This window comes from Aricia agestis, chromosome 6 (assembly GCF_905147365.1).
Source record: "Aricia agestis chromosome 6, ilAriAges1.1, whole genome shotgun sequence".
In the NCBI taxonomy this organism is placed as follows: Eukaryota; Metazoa; Arthropoda; class Insecta; order Lepidoptera; family Lycaenidae; genus Aricia; species Aricia agestis.
In genome coordinates this window covers 20323258-20342834 of record NC_056411.1, presented here as the reverse complement: position 1 = coordinate 20342834, position 19577 = coordinate 20323258, and the positions used below count along the sequence as shown (strand labels likewise).

Sequence of the window (19577 nt, the reverse complement as noted above, 5' to 3'; positions counted from 1 at the left end):
TACATATCAATCTAGATGGAAGCCAGTTCGGATGTTTACTGAAAGAAGCAACGGTTATAGGTTATGCCCGTTGCAGACGATGCGCAGTAGCTTGCGCAAGTACTAATACTAAGCATATATTTTCATCGTGTGAACGCATTTTGCTTAGTGAAAGTGCGAGTGCAAGTTGCTTAGTAGCACTCGCTTTGGTCCTCGCGCAAGTGCGACTCATTTGCCCCCGCTCCGTCTACTTCACCCCCGCGCTACTTCACTGGTCATCGTTTGAACATGCGTTGACCAGTACTAGCGCCAGTACTAGCGCCAGTTCAGTCTGTTTGTTGTTTTGGTAAAGATGTAGAAACCTACCACTAGATTGTTGGGGAGTTGGTTGTTTTATTGAGTCTTAATGTTTTAAGTTTGTGAATTAAAAATGAATAAATGGAATTCAGACAAAACTATACAGTTTTCCTTTTTCTAAATACTGTATTTCCTGCATCAGTTCCTCTGCTATCACTCCATTTAGCTCTTGAATTAGGCACTTAAAAAGTTTATTCAAAACCATACGCTTGTCCATGGTTGCCTACTATGCACTGGCACTATACAAAGCTACTTCGCGTGATCTTTTTACGTTTGAACGCTGGCGCAAGTACCTGCGCAAGTACTCGCGCAAGCTACTGTGCATCGTCTGCAACGGGCATTAGGTTCATATTGTGTTCATCAAAAATCAATTTATGTTTATAATCTACAAAATTCAGTGTTTTTACGATTCTACACATAAAATTCATGGAACTTTTTAAATGCTTACGTATGTTTTTACCGGCTTTTATCCATTTCTTTCGTTTTTCAATATGCCAAGGGATGTGAATACTTTTGGCAGAAAAATAGTAAAATTTTACTCCATTCGATTTGCCTTTATTTTTATTGTATGTATTAGAACATCCGGAAATACAACAATGCATTTTAAGTCTTCAAAATTCCCAAATTTCTCAAGAAATCTTATAATTTTCCGTAGGTAGCTTGACTAGAGCTTGACAATAAAATTTTCGTAAAAGTTTCAGCAACTCGTCACTAGTGGCGGTGTCATCGCTCTGCACGCACGCACGCTATAGACTGGAGAGAGCCTTTTATCGGTGTATAAGCGTCAAAAGCGTGTAATGTTATGTCCTACTTACTAGGACATAACAAAGGAGTCGGTCTGCATATTTCATGCATATTTCATGTAATAAAAGTGTTAATAAAGGTTTTTAGTGAACATTTAATGCTAGTTAATGTTGAGTTTTGTGGTTCCGCTAAATAATTAACCATAAGAATGGTCAAAGAATGCCTCAAACACGTGGATTTAACATTAAATACGTAAGTATTGAACAACGTTTCTTGGGCTTTTCAATCGGTATCTTTGTAAGCTAAAAAGATAATTTATAAGTTTATTAATCCCTTATTCGTGCTATATAAGGCATTAGTGCTAAAAATGTCACATCAATTAATAATTTGGCTATAAAAATTGCATAGATTTTTACGTGTGTTTACGGATTCTTATCACTTGAATTATAGTTAATCAATATCATGAACTAAGTGACTTTCTTTCCTGTATCATAATGTGCTTCGAAATAATCGACAAATAGAAATATTCAAGAAAATAAACGCACACTACTTGTATGAAAATAAGCACAAAATGGCCACGCGATGACGGGCTAAGACTAGTATAGATGTACTATACTATAATACTTTATCTATGGTTGTCTATCCTCCGCACTGACCTCCATTATACAAGTACGCTGGACTGATGATACCCTTTGAAATGACAGCTATTTTTTGTGCCTATTTGAAGCGGAATCAGCTCCCCCAATATTAGGGATAGGAACTAAATTTGACGTAAAAATGACGTTTGAAAGTCGCCATCATGTCGCCATATTGGCGCTGATAGCAGTAGTGGGAGTATTTGGAACTAATACTAGTGATGTACAACTGTCTTTTCTATTATCGATGAAATGTTTCCAGATTCAGATAATGTCGACTATTAGGACAAAAATATTAAATTGAATAATACAAACGCTACATATTTGTATTAAAGATTACAGACTTCCTCTCCATAATTTAGATAGGCGTAATAAATTAACAACGATTTCATACGTAGATAACCTGAAGTAGCAGTACCTATCTATAATCCATTTATTTTTACCAGTTGAAAAACTAAAAACAAAACTGAAGATAAACTTCTAACGAAAACTTTGTTGTATTTTGTATTTTCTAATTTTATTTCTAATATTATCAACTTTGATAATATTAATACGATTATTAACCGTACCGAAGGTTCCGGGGGAGACTCCGGAATGAAGCGCGCGTCACGTCGCCGTTAATTCGTGATAATGTGTAGTTGTTAAGTTTATATAATTTTTATGTATGTTAGTCATTAAGGTATACAGGGTGTAACAAAAATAAGTGATAATACTTTAGGGTGTGTACGTGTTCCTTGTAGAGAGTTCACTGTGAGAGTAGCAGCGCTGAAAGACCAAAATTTTTTTCACTTTTGTATGGGGAAACTCGTGACGCTCGGGCCCTTGCCTATACAAAAGTGAAAAAATTTTTTCGTCTTTCATAGCTGCTACTTTCACAGTGAACTCTCTACAAGGAACACGTACACATCCTTAAGTATTATCACTTATTTTTGTTACACCCTGTATATTGTATGGGCCTACGTAGCCTGATTTAAATAAATAAATAAATTAATTAAAGCTGAACAATGCTGAAAAAGTGTTCTGTGTGATTAGACCCTAACTAATTTAATCATATAATATTATTAAGCGGAAGAGTTTGTTTGTTTGGACGCTCTAATCTCAGGAACTGCTGGTCCAATTTGAACAATTATTTCAGTTAACATTTTAAACTTTCGCGTTGCATTATAATTAAACTTTTTATCGGGAGTATATACTCGTAGTAGCATTACTACTTAAATAAGTCGCGTTAAGTCCTGATAAAAAGTTTAATTATTTCAGTGTTTGACAGCCCATTTTATATATTTTATCACGCTGAGACTAATAGGAGCTAAGAAATAGAGGAAAATGTGGAAAAAGACGGGGGAATGTATAACGCGAAGGATTATATAGGCTATTTTTTGTGGACCAATTTGTCTGTGTAATTAGATATTTACGTGGGAGAAGCCGCGCGGAAAGTCTAGTAGTAATATAAAAGTTCCCTATTTATTTATGGATCTAGCAAGCCAATTTTTATCGATTTACTTTATCTCATTTGATTTTCGCCATTTAGGCGCTGATTGCAGAAGTGCGAGGGAAATCAATTAATTGGATAATGCGATCCATAAATAAATATGGAACGTTTGAATACATTTTTTTATTGGGGTGGAGTAGGTAAGGTATTTATAAAATATAATAAAAATATATGTGCGATACTTTAACATTATATTTTATTAGTTACTGTTACACAGTTACAGTCTGTCAGGAAAGAGTAGACGCTGAAATAAATTTTCCAAACATAATCACGATCGAATGGTAGTTTTGCGCCTTGTATTTTCACAGAGAACGTTTGTACACTTCAAATAGTAACGGCAAGCGGCAGTAGCAATTTTGGGACGCCAACCAGGCTTTTCAATTTTTTTCAACCATAATTCCAGTCTTCCTTCGTCAGACGGAAACCTGTCAATTATTTTAAGAGCATAATATGTATTTGATAATAAAAATCGGTTATCGGAGATTTCAATACAATAATTATTATAGATATCGATAGGTTTTATCGACAGAAAACTCCAGCACTATTGAATTTTATTGTTTATCAAAAATCGGTAAAACAAACGTAAATATGTGGTGTATAATAAGATTAGTGCCATATTTTTAAGTGCCTATATTATCAATCAAAGTTTAATATCGTAGAAATGAGCTGTTAAAATCACTTACTTGTGAAATGTAACCCCACATCCCTTTTTGTACCGTGTTTTACATAACATACACCCTTTCATAGTTTAACTATGAACTACCACCACTTATTTATATGTACTATATTACTTAATCGCGTAAAACCTTTTAAAACACTTTAAAAATACGAAAACAATTCGAACGATTAAGCCGTTGAGAATTAAAATACATACATGGTTACCAATGGTTACGTCAAATTTAGTTCTCTGCCCTAATAATGGGGGCGCTGATTCCGCTTCAAATGGCACAAAAAAAAGCGGGTATCATAGATCCAGCGTACTTGTATAATGGAGATCAGTGATCCTCCGTGACTCGTGAGCAAACGGCTACTGAGTAAGTACTTCACATCTTTCGCTTTAACTCTGACGCTGGCAAGTGGCAACTCCTAAATGGGGAGGCTTACGCTAAAAGAAGAAGAAGAAGAGTAAGTACCTCAATGACCATTGAGATACTATATATAGGAGAGAGCCTTATATCGGTGTTTAAGCGTCAAAAGCGTGTAATGTTATGTCCTACTTTCTAGGACATAACAAAGGAATCGGTCTGCATATTTCATGTAAGTAATAAAAGTGTTAATAAAGGTTTTTATAGTTTGTGCGTTCTAAGATGATATGGGTGACAGTTTTCATGTTCCTTGCTACGGGTTTTTTTACAAGAAAACAAAAAAAAATCAAAATGTAATAAATTATATTCCATCTACAAAAACAAATGTTTCCTATAATTGTAAATGAATAAAAATGAAAAGATGCCAAATGCTAACTCATTAATAAAAATTATAAATATTAACTGTGAAATGTAAATGTAAATATAAAAATGAATCTAGCAAAGAACTTTAAAAAAAAAGCTAATGTGAAATCAAAACAATTTTATGATTTTTATTTAAATAAAACAAAATTGGATTCTCAAATTGTATTTTATTTACACTTCAGCACATTAGGTATAATATACAAAGAAAACTTTACATGCCACCATACATTTTATTTACACAACACATGTTTTAAAATAATCACAAAGGTCAGCCACTTGAATGACTCCTCAAAAGTGGGTGTCACATTTCTACAAAAAACTAAATGACTAATGCTTCTATGGACACAGATGTTTTGTTTATAGTAAGTTGAGTATATTATTTACTTAATACAAAAGCATCACAAAGCTACAATAAATATATCTTGAGTAGGGGATAGAAATAAAATAACATAAAAACTTGTGTGAAAATCAGACCTTTATTAAAACATTATTTTTAGCGTGCCTATCATCACTACCAGAAATATTATATATTTTCTAAGATATAGATAGAACATACGTTCAAACAAACTGATAAAACGATTTAGTTCTAAGAAATATTTTCAAGATAAATGTATTATCAAAGTAGTGAACACAGGGCCATTTTGGTCCCAAGGGCGCTTAGAAAATATGGATACGCCTTTTCGTATGACATTTTTATGTAGTATGATTTTTTTTTTCTTTAGAATTATATCTTTTTATGTCTTTAACGTCGGATTAGCACAACAGAAGGAATTTTAATAATTATTGAATCTTTTTTGGTCGCCGATAAGCATTTTTGTGTTTACGCACGAAATTATGAATGCGGTCTTGTTCTTTGGATCATAATTCACAAATAACAAAATTGCATTGTTCATAACTCGTTGCCTTGTTTTTTGTGGGTTAACATAAAAATTAAGTGCATGCAGAAATATTCCTAACTCATAATATGTAAGTCAAACAGACAAAAAAATATGTCGAGTTATGAATGTAGTCTTGTTCTCTAGATCATAAATAACAAAATCGCATTGATTATAACTTGATAAAAATACATGCATAAAAAATCATATAAGTCTTATCCACCCATAGTTAGCATCCGAAAATTACGACATACACGGAGGTCAATGACGTTATAATGGCCGCCTTTATGTGTCAACAATAGGCAGTGGGATCGTATTTTATTGAAATATAAACTTGTATGATTGAAATACATCCCCCCACTGAATTTATCCAAAACTTAATAAGTTGTTTGTCTTTAATATAACATTTACTTACGAACTTATGTCAATAGAGATTGACTCTGTTGAATCGAAATCAAATCGATAAAAAAGGGCGGCCATCTTAAATCGCCGGCACCACTGAAATGTCAGTACGAAATCGATAATTTCGATTGCAATTCCTTTACGAAGTGATTCGATATTTTTAAACTATCGATTAATTTTTGTTAGGTAACTTCCCTACTATTATCAATTATAATGTGTCACGCATATCATCATAAAACGCACAAACTATAATGAATATTTTATGCTAGATATTGTTGAGTTTTGTGGTTCCGCTAAATAATAAAGCATAAGAATGGCCAAATAATGCCTCAAACACGTGGATTTAAAATTAAATACGTAAGATTTGAACAACGTTTTTTGGGCTTTTCAATCGGTATTTTTGTAAGCTAAAAAGATAATTTATAAGTTTAATAATCTCTAATTCGTGCTATATAAGGCATTAGTGCTAAAAATATCACATCAATTAACAATTTGACCACAAACATTGCATAGCTTTTTACATGTGTTTACGGATTCTCATTAGTTGAACTATAGTTTATCGATATCATAAACTAAATGACTTTCTTTTTCTGCTTTGAAATGATCGACGAATACAAATATTCAAGAAAATAAACGCACACTACTTGTATGAATATAAGCACAAAATGGCCACGCGATGACGGGCTAAGGTTACATTTATGTATACTATAATACTTCATCTATGTCAAATGTCAATGACTGAGTATAATTTGTATTCTGTGGCCTGTGGGTCTGTCACTAGTGTCACTCGAGCAAAATAAAAAATGGCTGCATTTTGAATAAAATGTTTGTGAAATTGTGGTAAATTGACAGCTGTGATAGTGAATACGAATATTATGCGAATGTTATGCGTATACTAAAATATATAATAATTTAGACAAAATGACGAGACCGTTTGGCAACAGTGATAAACGTTTTTCCATTGACGACGCCTTCGAGGAAGAGACTGATGAAGCGATCAAGGTGTACGGCGCAACGGGCGATAAGTCTCCTTTACAAACAAAACTAAAGATTGGAGGCGATTACCTGTCTAGGTAAGCAATCTCATAAGATAGCCCGCGAATGCTGCGGGTTTACCGAACAACTTTTTTAACATTCTTTTGTTGTTTTAAACAGTAGACTGTACCTGACCTCTAGTGAGTCAGAAACTCACTGGGCCAAAGGCGTTTGAACTTAGCGCATGCAGGAAAGTAGATCACAATTTGCTTTTGGCTATAACACGTATGAATTAAAATTATAATAATTGGGTTTTGAAAATACAAATATAAAATATACAGTCGCTCTTTACCATTTTGACAACAAAGGAAAGGGTTCGTAATGTTTTCTTTAACCTTGGCAACATAATACAAGGAAGCCCTGCTAATACTTTGAGAAAATCATTGACACAATTTTCTTCCATTGAGGTAATTCAATTATAAAATCCAATTTTAAAATTACATTTATCTCAGTATAACCAGTTTAAGTAAACTAAACTCGTTTCCATAAATACTGTATGCTAAAAATAAATATTGTTGCAGCAAGACATACAAATGTACGGAAGACACGACTTCCCGAGACTCTGACTCTCTCATCCACGAATATGTGGAGGCCACACAGTCTATGTACTGCTGGAATCATCCTAAAGTCCGGGAAAATTGGAAAACAGTCTGTGCAGCGGTCATACTCCTCGTTGTAGGAGTAGGCCTTCTGATCATGGGCGCCTATGCTGTCGCTGAGCCTGAGAACGGTCTCCAAGGTGCGGTGTTCTTTGTTGCAGGCATGATATGTTTCGTACCCGGAGCTTATCATGTAGTGTACATATGGCTAGCAGCGCGGGGACAGAGAGGCTACGACTTTTACCATCTGCCACTGTTTACTTGAATTTAATTATGATAAAATGTTGTGTTTGAGGGGTTAAGGGATCTGCAAACATTAGAAATACAAATCAGCATGTATGATCACCAGTGATCGGAGTAGGTAGATTGAAATGAGGTCAATGATCCTAATCGTACATAATAATATGGACATTCCCTCGAAATCTCGTTTTTTGTTAATATTTTAAACCGAAATTTAAATTAGAAGCTGTACAATTTTAAAAAATAATACTTTTAATTACGTCGATTTCATCCATTATTCATTAAAATGATAGTAAACTAGAATCTTAATACTAGATGTTGCCCGCAACTCCGTTGCGCCAAAACTCATTTATCGCGCGGGAACCGTATAGTTTCCTGGGACAAAAAGTATCCTATGTCCATTCTCGGGACTCAAAGTATCTCCATACCAAATTTCAGCAAAATCGGTTCAGCGGTTTGGGCGTGAAGAGGTTACAGACATACAGACACACTTTCGCATTTATAATATTAAGTATAGTATGGAATTAGTATGGATACCAACATAAACCATCTTTGATTGAGTCCGGGTATACTGGAATGACTTTCCGGAATAATGACTTATCCACATTTCCTTTTTATGAACATTTATGATACAAGTAGCAAAAATCAATCTACCTACTCCGATCACTGATGATCACGCATATTGCACTGAATAATACAAATAGTAGGCAGGCATTTTGTGTGTGACACTAATATTATATTATTATTTATTTTCTTTGCCTAAACTATTGGTAAGAAATGATATTATTGTTGTTTGTTGGTGAGTATGAATGTTTTATCCTTATTTACTTGAGTCATACTGTGTTCACAGTACTCGGATGACTGGTGTTTCCGAGAAGTAACAATATTAGAAATCAACACATATTTTCACATTAATTTGCCTGTCTTTGTTGATATTGTATTTCATATTGCCCTAACTCAGTGCCTAGACAACATTTTATCAGCGACAAAATGTCTCTTTGGTGTATATTCCAATCGGAGGAAACTTAGAAATTTTCAATAACTGTAAGCATCAGTAGTAATAACTGCATGCTATAATTATTAATATGAATTTTATTTACAAGACCTTGCTCTCTATGAAGTATTTTATTATGAAATATTAATTTGTATGAGAGAAATTATAATCACATACAATGAAGTCAACCTATAATTTTATATTTTTAAAAACATACATATTAATATTTTAATCAACTATAGGTTGTGTTTTTACTATAAAATTAAATCAGTAGATATCAATTTAAACTCATTTAGTTCTTGTGGTTGTGTGTTCCTTGTGTGGCAAGTATACAGAGATTTTTAGTATGTATTTGAAAACTGTCTGATTTGGACATGTTGTAGATAACAAATAAGCAGCAGCTATGAAAATGTCAGAGAAATGAGAAATATGCTTCAGCATACTGGTTATTACTATTTACTAGTCACATATTCATACCCTTATCATAAAAATCAGAAAAATCATGGAAGTATTTATTTATGCTCCTATATTACTTCAAGGATGAAAATGAGGAATATTTCAACTATTAATGTATTCTAAAAGGACCATGATTACCATGGAAATAAATGTTTAACTGTAATAAAAAAATGTAAATATTTATATGAAATAAATAAAGATTGAAGATATATTATACAAAAAATTCATAAACTTATAAATATACTATGGCTACTTATCTTAAAAAACTGTAGTGTTATATTAGAATTCAGATATGATTTATATCAGCTTACTACAGTCATGAAAAACCTATGAATAACTATTTGTTTGCTTACAGATGTTTTGTTCATCAGTGAGCTAAGAAAGCATAATAATACTTTAAAAATGTATGTTTTCTCCAGAAAATACATAAATGCTAAATAGTTGTAAAAACCTTATTTGTTTCCCACAAGTAAGCTCCGGAATAGGAGGCTGAGGAGCGCGCGCCACGCTGGCCTGACAATTCCTCACACTCCCTGGAATATTTTGTTCCCCGAAGCTCGCGCATGGAGTATTGAAATTATTTATTTAAATATATTTTTATGTTAAAAACTGTATGTATTAAACTATTGTATAGAATTTTGACCATAGTTAAAAGTACAGGTACAGCATTTATGAAATACATGTTAAACTGGTGTACCCATACACAGTACACTTAAACATGTCGTATTTTGTACTATTTTCAAAATGTGCCTACTAATTTTTATATAAAAATACCAATATTTTCTGTATTAAAATCAAGTTTTCACTTGATAAACATAACGCAACAGATGTGCAAAAAATTGCTGGCAGTATGTACTATCAGAGAAGTTGATTCCTAGGCAGATGGCGGACCTTAAGTTGACATAACACAATCACATGATGTAGATCCGTCGACTGGCTAGGAATCAATTTCCTCCATGGCACAATTAGAGAAGTTGATACACAGGCAGACGGCGGACCTAGTTGATCGCAAATTACATTTAATCCCTAAATAATAAAAACTAAGGAAGAGTAACTGTGTCAAAAAATTTGTCCACGAGTCTACAAAATGTGACCCAATGTGTATGAATGTGAGTACGTGCATACTTTATGCATGTATTTGGTACACAATTTTGTGTAAAATATATAGAAGTGACAATTAATGTCAACAGCTTTATATTTCGTAAATTTGTGTGTGTGTGTTTCATTGCTATTGTCATATTATTTTAGTGTGCGAAAAGGAACCAAATTAAAAACGGTTGAAGTATGGGAGTTACATTTCCTTACCTAGTTTTTATTATTTGTAGTTGAATCCCCATAATCTGACCAACTGACAAGTGTCCATCAACTGCCTATGAATCGATTTCTTCAATGGTACATTTGGAATCTCTAAAATGCAATTTATAAATTAATTTTCTCCATTAAGTTAGTTTAAAAATTGATCTCTTATTTGCGATAACATAATATTATAACTATTTTTATTTTTTTAAGCAAAATCGGATAATTCTTTTTTATAAACTAGTCTAATGTGTTCTATATTCAAACAATATGCAAAGCATTGTTGCTTTAAACTGTTTCAGTTTACTTCTGAAGTTTTATTTTACTATGGATTTACAAAAATGGGTTAACTTTTTTAACATTGTCTCAATGGACTATTATTCATTTACTGATAGAAATCCAATTGGACTATGTTAGCTACCTTATAAGCTGTTTTGTAATGTACTAAAGTATGTTAGGACTAAATTTGATCACAGGGATAAGTTATTTTAGTTAAGCTTGTTTAACCCAGTTCGTCTTCTGCTTCTGATGTTAAATAGACTGATCATCCTTTCAGTTCAACTTGTGTTTTAGCAGTTATTGTGTATGTTAATGGAGTTGAGTATTTATAATAATAAAATAGTTTAATAGATAGTATAGTTTTATTTAAGTATGATTTCATCCACTATATATGTAAATGCTTTTTTGCAATGCGTTTCAATTTAAAGTTCTGTAGGAAGCGCAGTTCTCCATTCCAGCTGCGGAGTACTTCCATTTGCTGCGGGTCCATGAAGTCGGGCATCTCCAGCCCGCATGTATCAAATTCTTCCCTCTCTCTTTTCTTTGTAATATTTATGATGTCCTCTCTACTTGCATGTTGGCGGTTTTTCCTTTTGCCGACTGAGTTTTTTAAAGCTATCTGTTCCAACTCCTCGTCGAATCTCGCGAGATAAGTTTCGATTAATTCCAAAATCTGTTCCTTACTCAAAACTAAGCAGTTCTCTGGCAGTCTGTCTTTGAACCACATAATTTTTTCTCCTACCAAGTTTAGTTTGATGTGAGTGCCGAGCTTGTTATTATTTTTCTTCTCAGTTTTCAATATTTTCTTCGTAAGAGAGATTGTTTTTCGACTATTAGGGTGTTTTAATTTTTCGATATTCTTTACCTTCGGCATATTGATAAAAAACTGTCAGCGTTTCAGTAACGGCCGTTCCCAATATTTGATCTATCTCTGGTTTTGCCCTACTAGAGATAGGAATAGCTCACATTAGACATTAGAGACATATGTTTTATGTCAATTGTGAGCTATTCCTATTTCTAGTAGGGCAAAACCAGAGATAGATCAAATATTGGGAATGGCCGTAATAAGTCTTAAATTAGTACCAAATTAGGACTTTGGTAATACTGGAACAATAAACATTTAATTTAGTAAATACTTTTTAATTAAGTTTACCTGGCACACGTGAAAATATTGAAAATGAAAATTCTAATTCTTCTTCTTACTTTTTTGGCATTTTGTAATCCGTTTGACATTGACAATTGAAAATTATTCTTCTTCTTGTTTTACTAAATGCAGACCACCGCTTTTTTGCAATATAATTAACTATGTATAATATATTTAAATAATGGTGGCACTTCAAAACGCTATTTGTTGCGTATAAATTGATGTATTCGCCCAACAATCATCTTGTGTAGACGGTACGTTTGACAAAGTATTAGCCTTAAGGCGCCAACCCACCGCGGCGCACGGAGAGGCTAAGCACGTGCGTCAAGCTTCGCTTTAAAAGAAAATATATGTGACTGTTTCCACTGCAATCCACGGATACGCTACGCACGAATTGACTCACGTACAGTCTGTCAAAAAAGTAATGAATTTAAAAAGTGGCAACATCGTAGTGTCATCCCTTTCAAATCAATCTAAGAAAAGAGGGATGACACTACGATGTTGCCACTTTTTAATTTCATTACTTTTTTGACAGACTGTAGCTTGCTCGAATATGGTGCACACGTAGCTCAACGCTGGCCACGCTACGCATGGCAAAGCTGGCTCGTTCACAGTGCTCACGCTTATGCAATTTCACTATACAGTATTATGTTTAAAAATGTAATATGTTTGCATCATGATAAAAATTATCGTATAATCTGCGTACGATAATAATATGCTATCGTACATAGTACGTACGCACAAAATAATTATCGTATGTATACGATAACTATCGTACGGTTCCGAACCCTGGCCGCGCGCCGATCACACGTTAAATACCGACTTGTAACATCATGCTGTATTTATAAACAGTACCTAGTATAGAAAAACAATAATTGTCCACTTCACGCTCATAAGATAGACCGCGCGCGAGAGAGACGGACAGATTTTTATGATGCGTATGAAGTACGACGTCAGGCCACGCGCTTATTCACAGACACTACACAAGCGCAATGTTTAAATGTTTTGATCGTGCCAGCTCTTGTTAACTGACCTGTATGCACGGGATACACGGAAGCGTGTACATAGGCAGTGGAAACGTTGACCCACGTAGTCAAAGAAATAAAGCCGTGCATGTCCACGCGTGCGCGTGGGGAAACTCGTGGCGCTCGGACCCTTGCCCATACAAAAGTGAAAAAATTTTTTGGTCTTTCAGCGCTGCTACTTTCACAGTGAACTCTCTACAAGGAACACGTACACACCCTAAAGTATTATCACTTATTTTTGTTACACCCTGTATATATATATATATATATATATATATATATATAATTACAGCTTTGTAGGCCTTAAACTATAAGGGTTCACCTTTTTTTTTGGAGAAAAGTTTATTTTTTAAATAAACCCAATTGATTTTGAAACTAACACAGGACTTAAGAGTTTTCTGGGTCTCAGTGAACAAATCGAGACGCATCCCATCACTGTTGAAGGGTGGGGACGGGGTCCATACAAAATCCCGCATGGTCCTTTTGCAAAAAAAATGCATCATAGCATCTCACCGAAAATTATTTAAATGAGATGCTATGATACAACAAAGCTGATACAACAAAGGGACATATGTCAAAAGAGTGTAGCTGTTGCTAAAAAAAAAGTTTCGCCGCCTAGACATTCGTGACGGACTTTAGTATCGGCCACGTGTAGAGGCGTACCACCACACCACCATCGCTGGGCCATCATCCTTTGATGTGCGGCCGAAAAACCGACACCGCCCGCGCCGCCATTCCACGGCCATCGCTGGCGCCATTCAGGTCATCCTACGCCACTACGTTTTCCCCACGCTGGCCCATCTTGTAGAGGCGCTATAACAAGTATGACCAATACCAAATACACGTATCCTTTGTCGGTTTTTTGACGCACATCAAAAGAGTCAAATAGGCAAGTAAGCAAAATCAAGTAAAAGTTTGGTATTTGACGTCCACGTGTCCGAAGCCCGTATTTGCCTTTATTTGCTTGTTTGCGCATTCGTCAATAATCTTGCCAAATACAACAAATAGCCAATAGCAAAATACAAATAACCATGTTAAGTGCCAGCATAAAGCCGCCTCCCCATATAGGCGAACCATAAACCTATAATGCTAAGAATATATTAAGTCTATGAGGCGAACGCATTGGCCGACGCGTTGGCAGTGCGCTTGCAACGGCGTTTGTGAGTAATCCACACATAGGAAGGTCGTTCAGTATGCTTTGGATCCCGCCAATGTGCGGACGGATTCAAAATGGATGTTGAGTCGCTAGCAGCTGCAGCTGTATATTTATTCACAGCTTATAATTACTTTGTAAATGTGGACAAGAAAAAGTTTTTAAAGGGTATTAGAAATAAATAAATAAAAGGCGAGAAAACGTAACAAACAAAGAAATAAACTCACTTTTACATAATATTTTATAATATTAAAATAATATACGTGTGAGAGGAGAATGGGCCGGCTCGACCGGAGAAATACCACGTTCTCACAGAAAACCGGCGTGAAACAGCGCTTGCGCTGTGTTTCGCCGAGTGAGTGAGTTTACCGGAGGCCCAATCCCCTAACCCCTACCATTCCCTGCCCCCTTATTTCATAAAAATATATATATATATATATATATATATATATATATATATATATATATATATATATATATATATATATATATATATATATATATATATATATATATATATATATATATATAAGTAATTATTTTATTACCTACTTATAATAATAATAATAAAGCCTTTATTTACTGATACCATTTTTACATAGAATAATAATATTTCAGATTATGATTAGACATCGGTGTCAGTTTGCCCTTTGGCAAAGGCCTCCCCTAGACTTCGCTACGTTTGTGTGTCTGTGGCCGTCCTCTGCCACAAGGCTCCGACCATTTTTTTAAAGTCATCTCTTTCTTGGGCGTCCCTTCTTTCTTTTACTATCCCGAGGATACCACATTGTTATATCTTTTGACCATTTATTTCTCTTGTTTCTTATCATATGGCCTGCCCAGCTCCATTTAAGTTTCTTTACAGTGTATGTGACATCAATGAGTTTTGTTTTCTTTCTAATTTCTGTTAGTTTATTTTTGTCCATTAGCTTGATGTTCAGAATACTTCTTTCCATTCTACTTTGGCAAACTTTGAGTGCTTTGTGTTTTTTCTTTGGCTCCTCCAAAGAAAACCCAAGTTTGTGCGCCATAAGTCCTATTACCTACTTATTATTTATTAAATTATTACATATAAAAATGATTACATATTATTATAATTATCATAACTATAACTCCGGGCGAACTGATCGCGCGGCCTATGTGTGGATGGAGCGCGAAGCTTGCGACAAATGTCCTTTGATCTTTGCCGACATTTCCGACACCGCGCGGCAAGCTTGCAAACGCGTCGGCCAACGTCTAAATACCTACGGCCAACGCGCGAACGCCCGTTCTACACATTGGGCCAACGCGTTCGCCTATAATATGAAGTGCCGGCATAAGACGAAAGACTTTTCGAACACGTCATCCCTAGATCCTAGTCAATGTAAAGGCTAATCCGTCTGTTCTGTAGTACGCATCCGCCATCCGGCATGCTCTCGTAAAAATAGCTAGATATAAATTATAATTGTATTTTAAAAAGATAAAACCAAATAAAACCGACTTCCAATTGTACGTAATTAAGAATTAAAATTTCCTATCTCATATACTACTTTTGAGATTTGGCACATTTGTTCAGAAGTTGCTATAGATTAACATACACAAAAACGGGACAGTTCTGGAAATTTTACATAGATATACGCGTCGAATTGATAACCTCCTTTTTTTGAAGTCGGTTAAAAAGAAAACTCTGCGTCGAAGATAAAAAACACATTATGTCAAATTGTGTGTCAAATATCTAAGAAGAAGAAGAAGAAGAATATTCAAAACAAATACTTTGATGTGTAGTGCATTAAAACTCGAGAATTATTTTTATAATATTTTATAATTTATTAAAGTATCCACAAATTCAAATAAAATGATAAAAAGACCAAAACCAGGTGAAAATGAAGAGGACATACTTAAAATGCAGGAAGAATTTCTTAAAGACAAAAATATGACGCCATCAGCTCAAATTGTTAATTTACGCAAAACTGAACATAATACTACTAAAAGGAATAATTCCGACCCGACGGATACAAGACAACCATCAAAATATGCAATATCCAGAGGACTAGGTTCAGAAAAACGACCGCGAAAGGCTGGACAACCCATCGATGTTATGGGCGATATCGTCGAAAAGAATAGCTCAGAAACCCAGACGCAGCCGAATAAGCAAACCGAGGACGACAAAGTTTATTTCCCAAAAGTGTTACCGTCAATATTAGGCGAAATAATAGAAAAAAATTCTGATAACATTCCTGTCAATGAAACAGTTTGTATGCCATCTACGGGCTTTCCTATTGCCACTAAGCATAAACCTTCTGTAAAGTTCGTTGCGAGGAACTCGAAAAAGACCAGCGCCACGGACGTAGATGAACCGGCATGTAGCAGTGGCAAACCTCACAAGGAACCAAACATTTTAAAACAAAGTTGTGCACTCACTCCCACGGACGCTCAAGCCATACACAAAGAGAATGTTTCTCTGTTGAGTAAAATGTCAGAGCAAGAAATATTAGAGGAACAAACAAAGCTCCTGGCGCAGTTAGATCCAAACCTAATTCAATTTTTAAAAAACAAACATAAAAGTAAATTTGGTAGTGTAAATGAACCTGCAATCAACAAGACTACTATACAAGTTGAAAAAATGGAAACTGAAGTGAACAAAACCAACTCAGAAGATACTCTGTGGGACAATGATGTGCTGTCACATCCTCGAGTTAATTCCTGGTTGCACTTTGATAATCTAGAGAAAGACAAATTGGAGTGGATGAAAGGCATTAAAGAGAGCCAGCTAGACAAGCCAGATGAGCCCTATGAAGCGAGGTTTGATTTTACGGGATATTTGCTGCCGTACACTATGGAGTACACAGAGAAAACCAAGACATTGTTCCATCATGGCCAGGAATCGCATAGGCCAGGGTATTCTGTGCCTGAGCTATTCGAGCTGACACGATCATCCGTCATTCAGCAGAGAGTTATGGCTCTCAATGCTCTAGCTGGCCTCCTAGAGCACAACAGCACTGGAATTTACACGGATGTTATTGATGTTCCCGTAACCAAAATATTCTTTGTCATAAGAATAGCCTTGGACGAGAATAAAGTTAATTTGCTGGAGCCATCTTTAAAGGCTTTGAGAAATTTAATTTACAACAGAGTGGACGAGGCTTGTCTTGATGCGTTGATCGGCTTTGAGGAAGGAATTTACCAACCTTGTCTTGAGAATGATAGGTCAGAAATTGAAGAGATTGAATCACATGAATCCGAATTAAAAGATTTTCACTTAGCTGAAATAGATATAATAGCAGCATTGATAAGGTCAGACATTTTACAGAGGCTTTATTATATCATTGAAAATGTTAGACCCAGTTTTAACTCCGTCCAATATGCCCTGCAAGTACTAACAAGGCTGGCTAGGGATTCTGTGGACACTTGCACCAAAATTGTGCAGATGGACCATCTAATGAAGTCTGTTATAAAATCCTTTATACCCACAACCAGCATTAACTTTTTGTTTAATCCAGAAATTGTATACAACGGTAAACCTGTTCTGGCTGCTCTTAAACTACTGAGAATTATTTCTTTACAATCAAAGGAAATTGGTGAAATTATAATTAGTAAATATGACATACTGAAGCCCCTATCTGCTTACGTCACTTCCGGTGTTGATGGCACGTATGGACTACGTTTACAGATTGAAGCATTTAGTATTTTAACAAATCTACTGAATTACGAGCTGGGTATTGAGAATGCTATGTCGCTGTGTCCGGTGATTGTAACTACCCTCTACAAACATGTGCAGGGGACTGATGTGTCAGCGACGACTTCCATACTGTCTGCCACTCATGCAGCAGTCGTTTTGCAGTATGTAAACAAACTTATTACTTGTACCAATCTGAGCAACCTTAAGGAGCAAATATATCATCTATTGAGGGAAGGCTTGCAGAAGTGGGTCAGCCAAGTAGCCAACTGTCATGACTACACCTGCGGACACTTGCGCCTCGTCAGCTCGCTACTTGATTGTTGTAAGACTGTAATACAAGTTGAGGAAGTCCAGTTTAAATTTTTGGATGATCTCCTTATCAATCTCGTTAACTCGAATGGAGCTGCAGTCATCTTTAAAAATCTAATTTCTAGTTCGAATCTGCTCTCCGATATTGACGACAAATATTTATATACAACTAAAAATATTATGAGCCTCGGGACCGTTTTAACAACGGGAAGAAGGATTTTGCCCGTGCTCCAGGTCAGCTCTCCTATTCCATTCCTCCTCACACTGTTTAAGCTGTTGGAGCACATTGATAACAAAGACATCACACTTAAGTTCATTAATCGAGTCAAGGATTACATAGACTTACTGACGAAAAGACAGCTCTTTCTCACGAGCAACTGGTTCTCAAGAATGGAGGTGGAACTCGTTTATTACATTGTCAAACTTGCAGCTACTGTGGACACTTCCGAAGCGTGCAAAGACGTTATGTACACAGTCGCAAGTAAACTTTGTTACATATTGAGGGTAGATAAAAAGTGTGAGCTGCTAGTATTGTTCGAAAATATAATATTCGAGAAGCAATGGTTCACAGCACAGCGACTGTTTAACCTGGTGTCGTTGTCGGAGGCAGATGGGTTTTCTAAAACATTAACCAATATAGAGGATATAAAAAATTGCTACGGCTCTGTTATGAACCTTAAACACATACACTCCCGAAACATCGTCCTGAAAGATTGGCGAGAGCCAATTTTGCCCAGGGATTGGATTTACTTGCCTATCCTGTCTCTGTACAGCAGGAGTCAAGAAATGAAGCCGACACCCGTAGTACAGGGAGAGCACGCGACTAAAGTTGCCGAGCTAATGGCAAAGGAGAAGGAACTCGTCGTCAAATGCTGTCTGGAGTGGACAATCTTCAATGAAATGTGCTTCCCCGATTTGCTGAGCGATATAGATGTAACCGACAGATTCTGTAGAATCATGTGCGTCTTCCTGTGTGATAATTCCCTATTTTTGGATAACAACGTAAAGTTGCTTTTACACAGATGTACTCAAATTATTTTCAAGCAGAAAGAAAAGTTAAACTTTGATAAGGAGCTAGTGGGTCTACACAATTTCCAAGATTTGTACACCCAGTTCTTAGAACAGTTTCAGTCCGTAAGCTACGGCGATTCTACCTTTGCTGCTTGTGTTTTGGTACCGATAGCCCAGAAACACGACGTCAAATGGCGCAAGTTGCTGTGGTCGGAGTACGCTGGATGCCTTAGGGCGTTGGATTGTCCAGAGACCATGATGTGCTACAGTTTTAACGAGTACATTCACCCAGAAGAAACTGATGAGTCTCTCTTGAAGAGTTATTTCAGGGCACTTTCGAGCAACCTCCTGAGACCTGGCACAATTTCCTTTAAAATAGCACACTATCATGTTCAGAAGTTTATAGAAAGAAAAAACAGTGTACAATAAATATTTTTAATAAATACTTA

The 19577-nt window shown here is 35.5% G+C and overlaps 3 protein-coding genes across 3 annotated transcripts; 2 read left to right on the top strand and 1 right to left on the bottom strand.

The window, feature by feature from the left end:
• The first annotated feature begins 6710 nt into the window (after positions 1 to 6710).
• On the top strand, positions 6711 to 9765 carry LOC121728196 (transmembrane protein 134). Its single transcript, XM_042116334.1, has 3 exons — positions 6711 to 7002; positions 7486 to 7909; positions 8481 to 9765. The coding sequence occupies exons 1-2, from the start codon at positions 6851 to 6853 to the stop codon at positions 7826 to 7828; spliced, it is 495 nt and encodes a 164-aa protein (XP_041972268.1). The 5' UTR covers positions 6711 to 6850; the 3' UTR covers positions 7829 to 7909; positions 8481 to 9765.
• A 1406-nt stretch (positions 9766 to 11171) lies between these two features.
• On the bottom strand, positions 11172 to 11990 carry LOC121728197 (translation machinery-associated protein 16 homolog). Its single transcript, XM_042116335.1, has 2 exons — positions 11894 to 11990; positions 11172 to 11732 (listed from the first exon to the last, which is right to left on the bottom strand). Exon 2 carries the CDS (start codon positions 11700 to 11702, stop codon positions 11214 to 11216), a length of 489 nt encoding a protein of 162 aa, XP_041972269.1. The 5' UTR covers positions 11703 to 11732; positions 11894 to 11990; the 3' UTR covers positions 11172 to 11213.
• Positions 11991 to 15929: 3939 nt separating this feature from the next.
• Positions 15930 to 19577, top strand: LOC121728177 (RNA polymerase II-associated protein 1). Its single transcript, XM_042116306.1, has one exon. The coding sequence runs from the start codon at positions 15985 to 15987 to the stop codon at positions 19555 to 19557; it is 3573 nt and encodes a 1190-aa protein (XP_041972240.1). The 5' UTR covers positions 15930 to 15984; the 3' UTR covers positions 19558 to 19577.

What these genes read in the sequence shown, in the direction of transcription:
- LOC121728196 (XM_042116334.1), top strand. Translation starts at nt 6,851, where the DNA reads ATGACGAGACCGTTTGGCAACAGTGATAAACGTTTTTCCATTGACGAC. An exon ending in GGAGGCGATTACCTGTCTAG is followed by an intron (nt 7,003 to 7,485) that starts GTAAGCAATCTC and finishes ATATTGTTGCAG; the next exon opens with CAAGACATACAAATGTACGG.
- LOC121728197 (XM_042116335.1), bottom strand. Translation starts at nt 11,702, where the DNA reads ATGCCGAAGGTAAAGAATATCGAAAAATTAAAACACCCTAATAGTCGA.
- LOC121728177 (XM_042116306.1), top strand. Translation starts at nt 15,985, where the DNA reads ATGATAAAAAGACCAAAACCAGGTGAAAATGAAGAGGACATACTTAAA.